Source organism: Haliotis cracherodii, unplaced genomic scaffold (assembly GCF_022045235.1).
Source record: "Haliotis cracherodii isolate W230 unplaced genomic scaffold, xgHalCrac1.p SCAF_7, whole genome shotgun sequence".
NCBI lineage: Eukaryota > Metazoa > Mollusca > Gastropoda > Lepetellida > Haliotidae > Haliotis > Haliotis cracherodii.
Window position 1 is genome coordinate 29,567,410 of NW_027266330.1, and position 19,168 is coordinate 29,586,577.

Genomic DNA, 19,168 nt, shown 5'->3' on the forward strand with positions numbered 1-19,168 from the left:
AAATATTTAGGCTCGAAGTATTCATTATAAAGTGAAAAACACACGTAATTGCTTTACGAGCTCTACAAGAAGCCTTATAGAGCCTCTCACTGGTGCCAGTGTTAACATTACCCGCGTACAGAATCGAATAAGATCACCCACAAGTGTGGTAGCACAGCCTCATGCGCCATATACGTGTCTAATAATCTCCTTTAAATGAGTAAACCAGGTAATATCCACCAGATGGCTTCTCCGGGAACTCCCGCTGTTGACGTCCGCCGTTTGGTCAGTGACGGATAGTTATGAGACGGTACGAAACCAAGCGTTTATGCCAACATCGTTAATACTAGGTCCCAATTAAGGCCTTTTAGTCACGTTGACGAGGGATTTGTGCTGAGATTATTCTGTATTAATTCTTTACAATGCCCATAACTATGTTTAACGGGTCGGGACGTGTTGTCGTCATTGTTAGCAGACAGACACACAGACAGATATTGTATTTACGTCTCACCTCAAATATTACATAAAAATATAAATATATATATATAATATTTAAATGAGCCACTCCTATTGGAGTTGTGAGACGAAAACGTTAAAACGTTAAAATAAACAAATAAAGATTACTAAAATACAAATAAATAAAAGGTAAATGTACACACAAAAGTTAAACACACTATACAGTATATCAAATATCTTTCCGTATGTTTAAAATAGACTTGCAGGTTTTGGCAGCAACATGTACAACAATAGGGCTGGCGAGAATAAAACACAATTTAACATAATCATTTTGAAGATTAAAATCATGACACACATCAATACATTTTGTTAAAAGCTCTTAACGGACATCATTATAAATTGGACATTGAAGTAGAACATGCAGCTCATCTTCCACATCTTCCTAGCACTTGTGTTTTGCTTGAAGGCGTATACATCGGTGCTACTACCGGAGTAGCCGCGACAAGTTTACTTTAGCATGGTTACATCTCCAGGCAACAAGCTCCACATAATGCAAGTATCTCAGTTCCCAATATGACCAAAGTAAACGCGAACTGGTATGAGTTGGTACCAGTATCTTGATATGTTGTCCATCTGAATAACGGAATCCCCGACAATAGACTTAAACTAAGTATGAAGCTCAACACGTTCACGTATTATTTGGTGATATCATATTTCTTATATGGCATTGAAAGTTTGCAGCATAGCTTCTTCGTAAGCCAGCATGAATTGGACACACATAGAGAAAACTAAGCAAGTTTTGAAACGTTTATCTCTACAGCACACTGTCGAATGTTTATCCAAGTTGTGTGATAGTTTTGACATTTGAGATGAATTCCACTATGTTTTCAAATGTAAATATTTCAATGAAGGGACATGTACATCCCAAAACACTATTCAAAAAGACCAAATATGACACTACAGCAATTATTTAACTGCCATAAGATGTCTGTCCAAAAGAAACTATGTAAATGTGGTCACATTATAACGAAAAATGTAAAACTCCCGGCTCACCTCTGTCCACCGCCATGTAAAATACAGTTTGTACCTCATGTGCCGATGGATCCGTGTTGATCCGTGGTAGAATAGGTCTTCAGCAACCCAAGCTTGCCGTAAAAGGCGACTATGCTTGTCGTAAAAGGCGACAAACGGGATCGGGTGTCAGGCTCGCTGACTTGGTTGATGCATGTCATCGATCCCTATTGTGTGGATCGACGCTCATGCTATCAATCACTGTATTGTCTGGTCCAGACTCGATTATTTTACAGACCGCCGTCATATAGCTGGAATATTGCTGAGTGCAAAAACACCAAATTTCGAACTGTCTGATGTGTTTTGTGTTAACTTCCCAAATTGCATTGCCATACATATTTCGTAAATGGTGGGTGAGTTATATTTTAACGTCGCATCGGCATTATTTCAACGACGAGAACAAGTTTTAATATCTACAAAAACTTCATATAAAAACACTTAACTTATATTCAAAAGAAAACATATCCATCATATTTAGCCTGGCTATTTATAAGTGTTGAAAACACGGGCTATAAGCCACCAGCAACTAAAGCTAGGCCACCTCGCTGGGGATCAAGGGGACTTTCTGTGCCTCAGATGCCTGCACGATACCCCAGCAGGATTTACGTCATCACTTACCGATGCTTGTACATAATACCAGCCAATATTAAAAACATGCTCAGCACTGAGCTGGCTTAAAACACTGGCTGATGATAGTAACATCGATTATGATAGGAATTACGTGTCACACGGTGGGACAATCATTTTACGATGCTTCAACCTCCTGACCAGAACCTTCAATAATTTGTGTTTTTAGAAGCGTCACACCAAATTAAATAACAATAAATTGGTTATTTGGGTTTATTCAATTGAAAATAATAGCAACTGCACCCTTAAGTGGTACCCTGGTAAGTAAACATATATTATATTCTCCTTTTCAATTCCCCGTTGCATTAAACGTTGTTCGAGAAACAGGCTGTGTACGATCCCACACGTCTAATGCCAAAAACGGCTGCATGGGTGGCCCAGGCGCCGCGAATCGCTGTGCAGAGTTGTGTCCCTTGGGCACGCCAGAAACCTGTGACTGTGGGTTCGAATCCCTGTTCTCACCGATTATGTTTCTAGGTTTGTCAGCACCATACCCGTGCTCGTTGGTTTCATCGAAGTGGTAAACGTATGAGACCTGCATCACTTCGGGCTTTCCTCCCTCATTATGCTGACATGCCGTGATATAAATGGAATGCTGTTTAAAGCGGCGCTAAAAGCAACTCACTCACTCAATGCAAAGAAGAGAAAAGCAAAAACTGCCTGTTTACCATTCGGGTTCTGTATACTTATCAATACTTTCGTCATCTGTGTGCATTGCTCGACCCAGGATGTCCTTGTGCTATCGTAACTCCCTGTGTGGCAGGGCAAAGATGTAGTCTCCGTCAGCATTCCACACCAAAAGGGGGAATACCATGGTGTTCCTGTGGGCCATTAATGAGGAGAATGAGATCGTAAAGCCTTGTAGTCATGTCGCTGTGGCAATTATCATCATCGTGATTGTTTTACTCCCCAATACTGAACTACCTGCCTAGCTGGCTACATGGTTCTGTTTGAGTATTAGCCCAGCTACCGAAATATGTTACGTGTCAGTCAGTGATTTTCAGTGTGACACTGATGTTGAGCAGTCGGTGATTGTCAGCGTGACACCGTGGATGGAGCACGCACTCATTCACTCACTCACTCGATCACTCACTCGACCACACTCACCCACCCACCACCCCCTCACTCACTCGAGCCACCCACCCATACTCACTCACTCACTCACCCAACTCTATCACTCACCCACTCACTCACCCAACTCACTCACTCAGACACCACCCACTCACTCGATCACTCACTTACCCACCCACCCACCCACTCTCACTCACTCACTCACTCACTCACTTACCCACCCACCCACCTACTCTCTCTCACTCACTCACTCACTCACTCACTCACTCACTCCACATGCTCTGGCAAAGTAAAGACATTTTTCCTACATCATTTGAAGCCAGTTTAAGGTTAGCGGAACTTTTTCAAAGTTGCATATTTCATATTTAAAATATATAATATTCCGTTAAAATACAAGTGAAGGTTACATTGCGATGACGTAGGTGGAACAGTGGAATGTAGCGACCCTGTGCATGGGTGGTAACTCTTGGTCGGAAGTTAAATCATTTGATTATTATCACACATGAGACGGCAGAAATAATCACTATGATTTATTCAAACTGTACACAGCGCGTTTGTCCGGAGAGTGGAAGGTTTGTGGTTCGATCCCAACGCCACACCAACGACGTGAATGCACATCGCTAAGTATGATATTTTTGAATTTGCGTGCGAAGTCTTCACTGCCAAAAGTTTCCCCAAAAAATATATATGATACCTAACTTTGTTTTTTAGCATACGTGCAATAAACTTGAACGCGTACAATAATCTTGACGTGAAACCCCATTCACCTCACCTCACCTCCAACTACCTAGTTATTTGCTGAACAAGTGACTTCGTGTTAAATGTTTGAAATTGTACAAAACAGTAAACTACGTTTATAACGAACACGCTTATAACGAACTGACGGATATAACGAAGTTTTTTTGTTCCGTCCACTTGCTGTATATATGCTGTAAATGTGCTTAAAACGAACTACGGTTATAACGAACTAAATTTAGTGATCCCTTTGAGTTCGTTATAACCGTACTTTACTGTATTTAACATGAGTCCAGCAATGTCAGTCAGTCAGCAAATATCATGGCGGTGAACATTAAGAAATAGCTTCAAACATTATACTGACGTTTAAAGCGTGGGGAGCAATGGTTGAACCCAAAGACTAGCCTCTGCCCTAGCCGTGAGACCTTAGCGTCTGAACATTGCTCAAGGATGTATTACCATGTCCTTCAACACGTAGGCACTAGCAGACAATTCTTGTCGACAACCCTCCATCACATCGACGGGTGTAGGATTAAAACACCAATCAATGTCTCCTTAACAACGCCCTTGCATAACCCATTTCTAATATGATCGGTCTCTGTTCAAAAATGTACAGACACCAACCGAGGCATTGAGGGTCTTTTTCATCACAGACAGCGACGTGGAAGCCGTCTTTGTTACAGGCAATTACATGCATAACAACAGGATATCATGGTTCGGGGCACCTTACGGAAACCTTTGATAATAATTGCATCATTTGATGTTTATCGGGCCTGTCGGGACAAGTGATCTTTAAGGCTTCTGATGTCTCTGTTCATATTTCCGTTACAAGATCCTTCATCCAGGAAGAGCTATCTGCCTTGCAGTAAAGTACATACGTGACGGTGTGTTAACAGTGAAGATTATAGAGGGGCAACAGACATTATTATTACCCCGAAGGTCGTGACTGCTGATGTTGAAAGTCAACATATTCCTTGCTTTTTTGGACATTGTTAATTGACACAACGCATCTGTCGAACTCATGTTGGCGTTTTGCAAACATTAATTGTCTAATGCATGGAAATTCGTGCGTTCCTTTACTTCATGACATGACCTGACTTGGGACCAAATATTTCCTCGATCACTTGATGTTTTTGTCGAAATTGTCGATACAATTACTCATATCTAAAGTGAGGGAGTTTGCTACTTCTGTTGTTTCATGCGTGGACTTTGAAATTGCAAGCATTCACAATATCGAACAGTAAATCTAAAAGACCAATTTTTCCCGTGTGAGCAGGCATCTCATCTTAAACTACTTGAAATAAATTGGTCTGTATCATTAGTTTTAGACATGTATCTGAAGAACTAATTAATTCTTTCATAAATTTGGCGATGCTTTCTTCAACAGAGATAACAGAAAGCTCTGCCTAGTACTTTAGAGAACCGTGAAATGATTGACCTCTGTGTGACATCATACAGTTTGTGTCGCTACTATATCTTGTACCACAAGATTTACCACAAGATGTAGGATGGTAAAACTATGCCTGAAAATCCTACTGACAACATCTCCTAATTTTGCTGCAACCGTTTATGTTCAAAGACCAGTTTGGTTTACAGGTTGTAAACCTATGACTGTAGATTATCATTCGCTGAAATGAGGCTTAAGGCTAATATACAGTGGGGTCGGGGATATTCTCTTAATATGTTGCAACCACTTCGACTTTGATGTTCTTAACCTTTGACGTTTTAATGCACTCATTTGTTGCATTCACGCAGTTTCACCTTTCTGTCCGAAAAGGGTTTTTTTTCTGAAATATATATTTTTAAACATTTTTAACAAAATAACTAACAATAATCCAATTATTGAAACAAAATATCAAGTCATTATTAGACGGAATTTGCATGTCTCATTTCAGCAGTTTCACATGCAAATATGTGGGCAAAGCAGAGAAAGCCAATTAAAAACAAATTGAACGGGATGTAAGCAAAGGTCTCATCAATGTCAAAATTCAAAATGACGCAAGATCCGGACCATACCCGCAGGCCCCATTAATAACATATATCCAATATTAAACTGTGTTGGCCGTTTTAAAAATCGGATTTGAACTTCTTGAACATTCAGCTCTCGTGTCATCATGTGAAGTTTCAGCATAAATTGAAGTTTCAGCATAAATTGGTCCAGTGGTATCGGAGGAAAGGAGGTTTATAGGCGACGATGCATGCCGGACAAGAATGTCATGACATCAAGCTCACTTGACCATTAGCCAGGTTAGGTGAAACTATAACACTAGCAATATGCAGCAAAGCCTGAAAGGTTACATTGCCTGGATCCTCCACATCTCCAAGACATTCAACATTCATATGTCTTAGTGTCTGTGCGCTGGCACTACTCCATGCCGCATTTTTAAGCCTTGTTTCAGACGACGGCATCTAAAGCGTGCGTCGGATGTCGAAGACGCGTGTCAGACTAGCGGCAAGTGTCCATCACTAATCTGGCAAATATTCGGGTCAGATCTATAGGTGACCTAGTTCTACATTGAAAGAGACCTCGTAAGTTGAGCTTCATTAGCTAGTTCTTATTTTTTTTTATATTGAAACCGTCTCTCCGTTGGGCTTGCGCTGGACATTGATAGATGTAGTCTTTCTCAATGTTGATAGATGGACGTTCGTCGACAATGTAGTATCTTGGTGCAAAGAGTGGAATGGGATTTCTTTTTGACGTAGTCATCACTAGATATCATGAGACCCCACAGAAAATGCAGAGCATGGGTAGATTCCATCCAATCAAACCTCGTCAGCCTGTTCGATAAGCCTTGGCTTGGTGCAGCAAAGTACACAAGCTGTTTCAGTTGATGTGGAAACCTACATGGTTATGTTGTGAGATATTTAGGGCACAAGCTTCGACGGTTGTGAGGTCACAGGTCACAAATCAAGCTAGGCCTTTAAAGAGTCGTCTGATGAAGGTCTCAACATTCAAGGTATCAGTAAAGCTTTCACAAAGTAGACATGGGGAGGGCATTTCTAAATTTGTCGCATCTTTGACATAAATGATGTTCCTTGCTTTGACTTGTACCATATCTTCCCTGTTTTTTTTAGGTGAACAATTAACCTGCCTTTGCATGTGTCTGTGATGGGTGCCGTATCAAACATACAACGTTAAACATAATTACAATCCTATTTTGCATTTCTTTTGAGACAATAAGATATTTAAATGTAAATTCCTCTTTACCAAATACACTTAAACAGACATGCTTCGTGGTATGGTGCTCTTCCCAGTATGTCTCCAGACTTAATTAGTGTCACGAGTCAAATTTAATCCGTGTTATTGGAGTAAGTCTGCAACTTGACCCCAGCCTTGTCCTCCTTTAATATTTACCATAAAACCTTTAATTAATCCTCATTTATTTCGCCAATTTGAACATTAACCCTAAAAGTACTGAGTGTTAAAGTGGTTTATGCAGAGTCTGTGAGAGGCTATGATGTACGTATCCCACTGACCCAGACTTGGATGTGTTGGGTAATCCACCAGAAGGTTGAGGATTGACTTCCAATCACCAGTCTCATTAGATTGCCATATAACAAAGCTGAGAGGCTGAGTGAGTTGTCGTCTTTTGCGCGTACCCTTCAAGTTGGCCTAAAACTGAGGATTATGCTGGAGAGCCAGTTAGCACTTAACATTATTTATTGGGTAATGGTTTCAAAGACCTCTGGCCAAGTGGACGAAAAAGGGTGTTTTCTTTTCCGTCCATCCATTGATAAAAGACAGGGGATCAGCTACGTACTAAACCGCCATTCAATATACCATCAGCAACCGATCATTAATGCAATAGGCCCAGTCCCCTGTGTCATATACAGTCATTGATAAGTTCAGATGAGATGTATTGGATTTCCCTCCCATTTAAGATATGATAAGAACGTACAGTACTCGAAAACATCTGTGAGTGAGTGCGTGCGTGCATGTATGTATGTATGTATGTCGTAATAATATTTGGTTTATGCCGGTTAATTCAGTGAAGAGACGACACAGGACCAGACAAAAGGTATATAATAAGTATAGATATGTTAAAGTATATTGAGCTGGGGGTTGGGGTGGGGGATGCAGATGTTCGGCGGTTCGTTCCTCGTCCGCGTCATAACAAAAGACGTTATAACGTTATGCCGTCTGGCGCTGGGAAACAAGGACGTTAACTGTCATATTACTTTTCAGTGTTAACATGTACGTATGAATGTACGTTTGTTTACAGCTGAAATGCTGTCATTGCAAGTGTCTGATGGTTTGCTGATCAGTTGTCCAGCACTCCCAGTGCAATGTTCTTGAACGCGACGTTAAACCCCTTTGTGTCTCACCTCTTCTACATTACATTAAATCTTATTTGTCAATATTAACATGTTCCCATGAATCTGTCAAATAAAAACATATTTCTCATAGATGGATGAACATATTTTGTCAATAGATGCACTTCTGTGAATGCAAGCGTCTGATAGTTTGTTGATGTCTAGTTTAATATTGCTTTATCGATCTTTTATATACTTTCAGTGACAACCTTACGATGGAGCACAGAACAGACCAATATGACATCCTAGGGAATGACACTGTTAACACGACGCTGGGTAGCCCACCATGGCAAACAACGTCCTTGTGGGAGACTGGGAACTACTCCGGCAACACGTCAACTGCTGTCGGCTTGAACAATACACGGACCCCAAGCATAGCCATCCAAATATTATACCGTGTTCACCTGGTTGCCATTCCAGCCATAGCGATTATCGGTACCATAAGCAATCTCCTGGCGTTCTTCACCTTTATCAGTAAACCTCTCCGCCGAACATCTTGTAGCCTTTACCTGGCTGCAAGATCCCTATCGGACACTGGCTTCTTACTCTCCCTTCTTGCAACCTGGATCGGGGACGCCACAACTTTCCAGCTCTACCACCGAGATGGAATGTGCCAGATCGTTCTTTTTCTAACCTATTTCTGTGGATTTCTATCTGTGTGGTTGGTTGTTCTTATTACAGTGGAGAACTACATTCGTATATGTCATCCTTTCACTGTGGGTAGGTTCTGCACTGTTCAGAAAGCAAAAGGCTTCATCTTTGGTTTGAGTGTCACCGGTGTTGTCCTGTATCACTTCCCGCTGTGGATTAGCGCCGTCTTGGAGTACCCTGGTGGGAAAAGGTACTGCAACTATATACAGAAGTACGTCACCATCACCCGGATGTTCACCTACGGGGACATGTTCTTGACACTTGTGATTCCGTCTATCGCTATTATTCTTCTAATGGTCGGTATCACCTACAGCTTAATCACGTCATTAAAACGACAGAAACGACTCAAACAAAACAGCGAGCGCGTGAAGAGCCAGCGGCCAAACGGCAAGAAGTCCGGTGGTTCGAGCTCATCTCCTCAAGCCAAAGTGACCAAGATGTTGTTCGCAGTTTCTTTTATCTTCCTGGTTTTGAATCTTCCCAGTCACGCTGTGCGACTCCGGGTCGTGATTTTGACTTACGAGGGCGAGCCACAGCAACCCAACATCGACCAGATGCTTCAAGTTATTTTCCAAATCCTTTACTATCTCAGCTTCGCTGTCAACTTGGGAGTATACTTAGCCTGTGGGGACAATTTCAGGAAGGTATTTTTAGACAAGTATGTGTCTTGTGTGCTTCGCTCCAAGTACATGCGGAGGAAGAGTGAAGTGTCGCACACGTCCTTCACGAACATTCGATTGGAGGCAACCGAGCCAATGAAAGAAGAGGAGACGTCACTGATCACGTGACTCGGGTGCCTCTAGGTCAGATATACCTAGATATGAAAATGGCGTCCATTTAAATTCTGCTTAGTTCCAGGGTGTTTTTGCTGAAAGAGGATCATTTTCTACCAAATGTAGGCAAAGCGTTCATTGACAGTTGTTCATATATTTGCATGTTGGAAAACCTACTGCGACTTACACAATAATACCCCGGCATCAGTGAAATACGTTCTAACGTGTTTGTACAATGTATTGTATACATTACCAATGTGATGTGATTTTTTATTCATTTCCTATATATAAAATACTTTTATATGTAAGGGACACGTTTCTTTATATATGGTTCTCATATTTATATATGTATATATTTATATAAGACGCTCTTCAACACCCCTTTTCTATAAATATATGATATTGAGGTATATATATATCTAAGACGAATAGAACAGATAAACTTCATGTTATACGAATTCATTTGTTAATTGACATAATGCTTTTTGTTTCAATTTTAGTACATCAATAATATTTCAATTGTTTTGTTATGACAAGAGACATGACAAAATACCGTTGTTGTTATATACATCCTTCATAGACATGCGATTAGGGCTGCCAGCCATTGAAATAGGAAGACTGATGTTATATAGAGGATCATACCTACATGAAGACAATGTCCATTGATTTTGTTTTGTTCAGCATGATGCATATCATGCATACATTAAGTACCTGTTACAAGTTGGTTCCCTCAACCGTTGACTTTGCTGCCTGAAGACATGTACAAAATTTCACGCCCATGTCACATTTGCTGAGTGTTTATTACCTGCCCGATGTGCTCTCAAAGAGGCTAACCCAATATATATGCTCCTGGTGATAATATTTCGTCCTCACATTACCAGGAATGGACTTGGGAATTCATCACTGTGGGATATTCATTTTTTGAGAAGGATTTGATGAGGAGGCCCAAAAAGCTCACGTGACCGGAAGCTTTAACTGACCCCTACACGGATCACGTGACTTTGTGGACCTTCATGAAGCCTTTCTCCCACTGGAACACCTACATATTACCCCTGTGTTGCTTTCATACGACGATAAAGTACTTATTAACAATTCTTTGCCGATTTAGATGTATAATTTGTACATATTTTTTCCTGTTGAAGACGAAGAGTATTTTACCAAAACTAATCTGAAAAAGATAATATCTATTAATAATTTTCTTGTACAGCCAAACACTTGTGTGTAGAAGTTGATTGGACCTGCTAAATACTTCGAGTTATCCAGGGTTTGACACATCCAAAAATTATTAATAATGAAGGAATACGCAGGTACCAAGCTTTTACTTCGAGACAACCGAAGGTTCGACACATCAAAGTTCGATACAACGGTGTTTGACTGTACTTTACATTTTATGTATCATATTTCTGTCAATTTGCAAGCGTTTTGAAAATTTGTTATTTGTTAAAATTGTGTTTGTTCTCAGTATACTACCTATTGCAATAAACACTCTCGCTTCATTGTTCGTCGATGTCTCATTAACATTCAAATCATATCTTACAAATATATCATATCTACAAATGATATATGTGTCCACTAACATCTGATATATATTTCTTTACCATCACACGATATGTTCGTCCAGTAACACGTGTAATATATCTCTACCTTCATATGGTGTGTCTTCAAACATCTCCGTTCTTGGAAAAGTGAATCCATGGTATATAATTGGCTAACCAATTTATTGTTTTCATATACCTACAAAATATAGACCCCGGTCACTAGACCATTGCATCCTAACCGACTGATAATAAAGAGGGGCTTGTGATGCCCGATTGTTCTGAACGATGTCAATTATTTCGTGAACTGAACGTTCACCAGTCAACGTGGAGGAGGGTTGAATGAAACAATTATCTGAACACGATGATAATGCATGGATTCCTTCATAAGTCTTCGCCTGGGTAAGTGAGTGAGTTGGGTTTAACGCTGATTTTAACAGCATTCCGGTGATATCACGGCGTGTCAACTTTAAGGGGGAGGAAAGCCCGAAGTGATGCATGTCTCAGTACAACTTCCGACCTGGGTGTCCAGCGATACGTCCAATTTTATTCCACTTCACCGGGTCAATTGTCACTGGACCTCAATCTTAGTTTTTACAACATTGAAGTTAAAATCAGTTAGAAATATGTAATATTTCAGTAATTAACAAACTATTTACTATTTGTTGTTGACCAGCGGGGATAACGGGGGTATGTGTGTTTTGCGCACTTCTTTCTTGTTGTTATTGGCAATTCGAATGACGTACGCTTCCGGGGCGACACCGTTCGAGATAATTGTCTTCCCTTTGGGCAAATACAGGGACGTAGCGTCACGTTGCAGAACAATAATGGCCCCGCCAACTTGTTGCACGTGCTGCAACAGACTTATTGCGGTATTAAAACATTTCTGTACTGCATATCAACGCAAATGGTGTTTGTTTGTTGTTTAACGCCGCAATCAGCAATATTCCAGCTATATCACGGCGGTCTGTAAAACAATCGAATCTGGACCAGACACTCCAGTGATTGACATCATGAGAATCGATCCACGAAATTGGGATCGATGACATGCATCAAACAAGTCAGCGAGCCTGACCACCCGATCCCGTTAATCGCCTTTTACGACAAGCATAGTCACCTTTTACGGCAAGTATGGATTGCTGAAGACCTATTCTACCCCGGATCTTCACGGGCCTCAGAAATATAAATTGTCAATGCAAGAGACTAATCAGCCTAGTTGTTCTGGCGTAAAGGTCAAATAGCTGTGGAAATTATATGAATGGACCACTGAAAATCAGGTGTTCGCGTAAAGAGTAAGCAAGTCCTGCCCTACAGAATCACCTTCGCGAGTCAGGTCTATAGGGGGCGGTCGGATAGCCTAGTGGTTAAAGCGTTCGCTCGTCACGCCGAAAACCCGGGTTCGATTCCCGACATGGGAACAATGTGTGAAGCCCATTTCTGGTGTCCCCCGCCGTGATATCGCTGGAATATTGCTAAAAGCGGCGTAAAACATACTCACTTTCTCAGGTCTATGGGCCAGGCGGCCTGTCCGAAAGTGATGTCAAACACGTAGAGTGTGACCTAACCAGCTACTGAGTTCTGTTCAGTTCAGAAGATTCAGTGCATACGGAGTTTGCCACAAATTTCCAACTGCTGGAGGCCGACAGATTTGACCGTAATAGTATAATTTGTTCCCGTGAATGCGACAAATAATTGTATTTTCCAAGCATCGTTCACTGAAAATTGCTGGATAGTCTTACATACACTGTATAGTAGTACGTAAAATAATTGCCTGGCATCTCCTTTCAAGGAATAAAAGCGTATCGTTTAAAGGACTGATTGACTGACTAACACACCGTGATGTAACTGAAATACTATTGCAATTTACCAGTTTTAGAATTTAATAAGATCAGTGTTGGCCTTCGGGGTAATAATACTGTCTTTTGCCTCTCCATAATGTTCGCAGTTAACACACCGTCACGTACATGTATGTATCTTCCTGCTTTGCAGACAACTCAGAATGGATGAGTGATCGCGTAACGGAAATATAACCACAGACACAGGCCCTAGAGATTATTTGTCCGATTCGATAAACATCAACTGATGGACAATACATAACATGTATCTGAAAGGTTCCCCGGACTATAATATCCTGTTGTGATATATGTGATAGTCAGTAACAGTAACAGAGAGGGGCGGTCGGGTAGCCTAGTGGTTAAACCGTTAGCCCGTGATGCCGAAGACCCGAGTTCGATTCCCGACATGGTTACAATGTGTGAAGCCCATTTCTGGTGTCCCCCGCCGTGATATTGCTGGAATATTACTAAAAGCGGCGTAAAACCATACTCACTCACTCACTCACTCAGTAACAGAGACGGTTCCCAGTTTGATGTCTTTAAGAAACTGATCATATAAGAGATCGGTGTGAGATGTGAGTGATTGCGGTAACGTTGATTCGTGAACTAAACATACACCTGTGTACGTGATGGAGGGTTGCAGGAACCAAAAATCTGAACACAATTATGGTACATCCTTAATATGTCTTCTCCTGCGTAAGTGAGTGAGTGAGCTGGGTTTAACGCCGCTTTTAACAGTATTCCAGTGTCAGCTTGATGTGGGAGAAAAGCCTGAAGTGATGCAGGTCTCAGACGTTTAGCACTTCGGTGAAACCCACTTCGGTGAAAAGCACGGGTATGGTGCTGACAAACCTAGAAACATAATTGGGGCGAACCGGGATTCGAACCCAATCATAGGTTTCTGGTGTGTCCAAGGGACGCAACTCTGCACAGCGAATCGCGGCCAGTTGTCATCGTATCCCAATTCCGTGGATCGATGCTCATGATGTCAATCACTGGATTGTCTGGTCCAGACTCGATTATTTACAGACCTCCGTCCTTTAGCTGGAATATTGCTGAATTAAACGACAAACAAACAAACAAATCATAATCTGAAGGGCAAAAAAGTATACCGTCTCTTTTATCTAATTGAAACTTGAATGAACTGTTAAATTTAAATGTGTCCATTTACTGATCACTCATTCCCGCAACAGTTTGTTAAAAGCAATATGTGGCTAAATATTTTGTGTTTTAAAAAAATGGCCCAGTGAAGACTAGGGTAAACTGTTATTGTGCAACCACATGACCCCCAACATGTTTGAAATGTAAATGAAACACGATGTCTGAGATACCAATCAGAAGTTGTGCATTATGCGAATTATGTATTTTTTAGTTATAAAGTGTTAAAACAAGTTATGTTTTTGAAACTAAAACCAATTTTTTTTGTAGTTTCAGTAACGTAAGATATTTTCAATTGTAAAACGAAACATATGATGAAACCAACTAAGAGGTATAGTATTCCATGACAATTTGACATGAGGCCCTTTCTTGTAGCCATCGCCTTTCCCGCCCCTGGAAAACTTTGACAGCGTCGCATCAACCTTCCAGCCAGTGTCAAATATTCGCGGAATATGCTGTGGCAGTAGCATGGTCGGTACTTTTGCAAACATTTTCTGAAATAGGATGGTTGATCGTTTGATGTTTTTACGCCGCACTCAGCAATATTCCAGCTATATGACGGCGGTCTGTAAATAATCGATTCTGGACCAGACAATCCAGTGATTTACATCATGAACATCGATCCACGCAATTGGAAACGATGACATGTATCAACCAAGTCAACGAGCCTGACGACCCGATCCCGTTAGTCGCCTTCTACGACAAGCATAGTCGCCTTTTACGGCAAGCATGGGTTGCTGAAGACCTATTCTACCCCGGAATCTTCACGGGTCACATCACGATAAAGATGAAATGCGGTCACTTATAATTAATAGGAAGACTGCGGAAGACACAAAACCAGGCCCCATACATGTAAAGTACATGTATATGAAAACAAGAAACCTTCAATGTGATGCATCAATACGGCGGCAAACTTTATGTTCGTCAAATTTAATTTACAATATAACATATTCCCAAAATGTTTAATCAACACAGGCATGTTTAAAACAATATTTACAATATTTGTTTCAGTTCATTCCGTTTTACATCTTACACCAACTTTTTGACTACTATGGGATTACCTTACATATTTCATAAACAATGTCTTTCCACAGTAATTGAGTGCAGTAGCCTGTTCGAGCCGCTTGTGAAGACGGTCTAGTAGACCGGTACTAGTCACTGCAAACACGAAAACGTCGTTTTTCCCCGTATATGGCAATGGACGAAAAAACGACGGTTTTTTACGCTTTCTAACCATCGTTTTACCGTCTAGTATCTGTCGTTATTTGACATCGGAATTTACTGCGAGAGAATGACTTCATCAAGGTCCTCCCATTGCTTGATTGACATTGTCAATCGAGCTTCAGTGTGCTCTGGAATTTCTATTTGTCGAGCTTTCATTGGCCAACTCTCGCGTGTTAGATAACGGGTCTGTGCACGTTGCTCCTAGTGGAAGCAATGAATTCTACCAGTAGAGTTCTACGCAGATTGTTTTCAACTTGCCATTCTACGCTCACGTGACTTCGCGGATTGTTTCCAGTACGCAATCGGCGCATCCTGTCAAAATTATTAGAAAAGAGAATGTTGAAGAAATCGCCACACGTACTTCCCGTTTCGTGGTCAAATATAACCAACGAATACGTAACCAAAAATCTGTAACCTGCAACCGAATAACTTGCTGGCTGTCACGACTTATCTTTGTAGGTTGTGACCGTTGGTACATATTGCCAGAGACCAAATACCGATAATTAGTCTCTGATATTCCTTGCAATTATAGAGGCAGGGAGGCTAATTGTATGATAAATAGCCATATGGTAGTGTAACAGAATACTACATATTATCCCGCACTGTTCTGTTTCAACGTAACTTTTCAAGTCAGGAAAAAATAGTTAAAAGGCGTAATGTCAAATTCAATTATTGAATATTTCCCTTACATATAATACTGGGGTACCACATTTGCATTAACTTTAGCTAAAATCATAAGAAAACGTTCAGACTTAGAAAAGAATAAGAAATACATATTAGACTTTGAAATGGATATTTGGAATTTCAAACACTCTAGTCAAGAGCCAAATGATGATTATTGTATTGTATCAGCCACACTTCTAAAGACAACACGTGTGACTGAGCTGAACACGAAACATAGCTAAGCGAGAGCGCAGACCCCATCCATGGATCCCGCCACTCTCACACGTAACACAAATAATCAAGGCCTCGACCTGACACTTATGAAACGACATGCGGATCCTGGGTAGAATAGGCTTGCCGTGAAAGGCGACTATGCTTGTCGTAAGAGGCGACTACGGGATCGGTTGGTCAGGCTCGCTGACTTGGTGGATGCATGTCATCGATCCGAATTACGTGGATTGATGCTAATGATATCATTCACTGAATTGTCTGGTCCACACTCGATTATTTACAGACCGCCATCATATAGCTGGAATATTGCTGACTGCGGCGTTAAACAACAAACCAAACAACCAACCAAACCAACATGCGCGGGGTGAGATCGGAGTTAGCCTCCCGAATCTCTGTCTGTGTTAAAAAATTAACCGTTATTACCAATACTGAACACGGCCTTATTCCTGGGGCACTTTCACCACATATATACAAGAAGCTCTATGCGCCATGTCAGCACATACTGGTAGTAGTGGTGGTGTTGGTGCCCCGGAGTACCTTGCCAAAGGGCTCAGCCATACATTCAGGATTTTTTACTGCCTTCCTTGATAGGGCCATTCCCGATTAAAATTTGTCAAAAGTCTGATCAAGATCCTGTTATTCACAAATAATCAGATATTGTTCAGGAAGCGTCCCCGTCGTTCCAAGCCGAATTCGTCACGATTCGGAATCTGATCCGATTTGTATCTTCCGCATTGTAAAAAACGAACGAATCTGTCCCGACAGCGTCCCGATTCCCCCGAATGCGATCCGACAGTGACCGGACAGTGAAGCATTCGGCAAGATCTTGACGCAATCTGGACTCAATCGACAAGAAACGGCAATGAAGAGTTCATGCCCATTCATCACGACAGCGTCCCGATCCACAGGACACCGTCCAGGCAACACAGGACATTGTTACGATTTTGATCCGATACAGCAGAATCTGTCACGACATAGTCACGATTGTAATCCGACTAGACAAAATCGGCTGAGTTTCCCTAATGTTACGGGACGCACCGGGAGTGCTTGGCCGACCTCTCTGGACCTTTCCCGATCCGTAGGACTCTGTTACGAACGTATACGACTGCGTTCAGACAATGATAGGGCATTCAAGATCATTGAGGATATTAATCCGACTTTTTCACTTTTCGTGTCGTAGCGCTGTCGGATTTCAAACGGGGTCCATAATTAATATATAATCGGCTCTGTGTGAACCTGGACTAACCCAAGCTTGTCTAAGACAGAGACCACCTCACTTCCGGCTGATCTGTCCTTCTTTGAAACTCATGTGTGTGGATTTGGTACACATACTATCTATTGGGATTTTAGAATTGACTTGAATTTTGTGTAGCCGTCTGACGACATAATTGACGTACCGTGATGGTATGCACTTTCGTGTGTTTAGACACTAAACGTGTTTAGACACCAAATGTGTATTCCGTTTAGGATTTAAACACGATTGATGCGCGGTACTCCTATTGACCTTTTTCACACTTCGGTACTTCCGGTTTGAAAGCGAGGCTTGGAGAGCATCGCCGCTATGCAGGTAGTGTCAACTCACAGGAAGTAATGGCTCACTGTTCTGTCCCATTCTGTACGAGCGATCGGAGAAAAGCAGCTTCTTCGGATTTGTCTTTTTTTCAATTTTCCTAAAGACAAGCATCTCAGGAGGAAATGGATCGCAGCCATACGTCGAGATGTGAGCAACTCCTTCCAGGTAAGCAGCCTGTCTGTAGTGGTACATGTGTCGAATCACGAAAAATGTTTATCGTCAGTTCACAAGAAGTCCGACTAATTTGTTGCATACAATGATACCACAAAATTATATTTCACTTAAAAATGACAAGAACATCGTGTTCTAGGTAAAATAATAATTGTTTACATGTAATTTCAAAGTTTACTTCAATATTTCGAGCCATTCGTCACCGATGAACTCTTGACAACTTCATCACACGATCAGTGAATGGGTTGACATAAACAGACGCAAACCTAATGTTATGTAAAAAATGTATTATTTATTTAAATGTTGATAATCTGGGGAAAGATTTACTTGAATGCAATGCCAGTAAGTAACACTGACACAATAGTCAACCTTATACTTGAGGAATAGTTATGTAATAAATATTTGTGGTTTGGGCTCTAGGCCTATAGATGTATATTGACTAAGCATGTCTGTCTCTATGGCTGCCTGAAAACAAATGTAAATATTATTTTGATTAAAGGATACTACAGGTTAATGGATGTTATGGTCGTTTTGCTATCCTGCAAGTCAGGTTTATTTTCAGAAATCCTTGTACTGAAAATGTTCATACATTAAGGTAATATACAGGTAACTTCTACCTTATGTATGCTACTTTTAACATTTTATGGCCATAGATTTTGTAATAATGGTTATCTACATATATGTTTTTTTTACAGCTTCACTATTTTGAATAATAGAAACTTAATAACATTGTTAAATATGTTTATTGATGTTATTTTTTTGGTTTCAGATTGGTCGCAATATTACTTTTGTATGCTCTAATCACTTCAAGCAATGTGAAATTAATAGAGGTCTGGGAGGGCACAAAAAGAGGCTTGTTCCAGGAGCTGTTCCATGTATATTTAGATGGAACAGTGCCACCAAGAGTAGACCAGCCAACAAGGTCCAGGACAGAAGGTATTGATTTGACTATTTCTTATTATCATATCAATTATTACATATAATATACAGTTCACTAAAATAGTTGTAATCATAATTTGTCATGACATTAATATTTTATTTAATCATTAATTTCTATTCCAGTGCTTGTACTGTACAGTGTGTGACACTGTAAATGTATTA

At 40.8% G+C, this 19,168-nt stretch overlaps 1 protein-coding gene across 1 annotated transcript in view; it reads left to right on the plus strand.

Annotated features, from left to right (window-relative positions):
• The window catches only part of LOC139447609 (neuropeptides capa receptor-like), a 50,010-nt gene extending 38,877 nt beyond the window's left edge, over positions 1–11,133 (plus strand). The window contains exon 2 of the mRNA XM_071229017.1: positions 8,456–11,133. Within this exon, the coding sequence (XP_071085118.1) occupies positions 8,469–9,692 (1,224 nt within the window). The 5' untranslated portion in view covers positions 8,456–8,468 and the 3' untranslated portion in view covers positions 9,693–11,133. The remainder of the gene's footprint in view (positions 1–8,455) is intronic.
• The last annotated feature ends 8,035 nt before the right edge of the window (positions 11,134–19,168 follow it).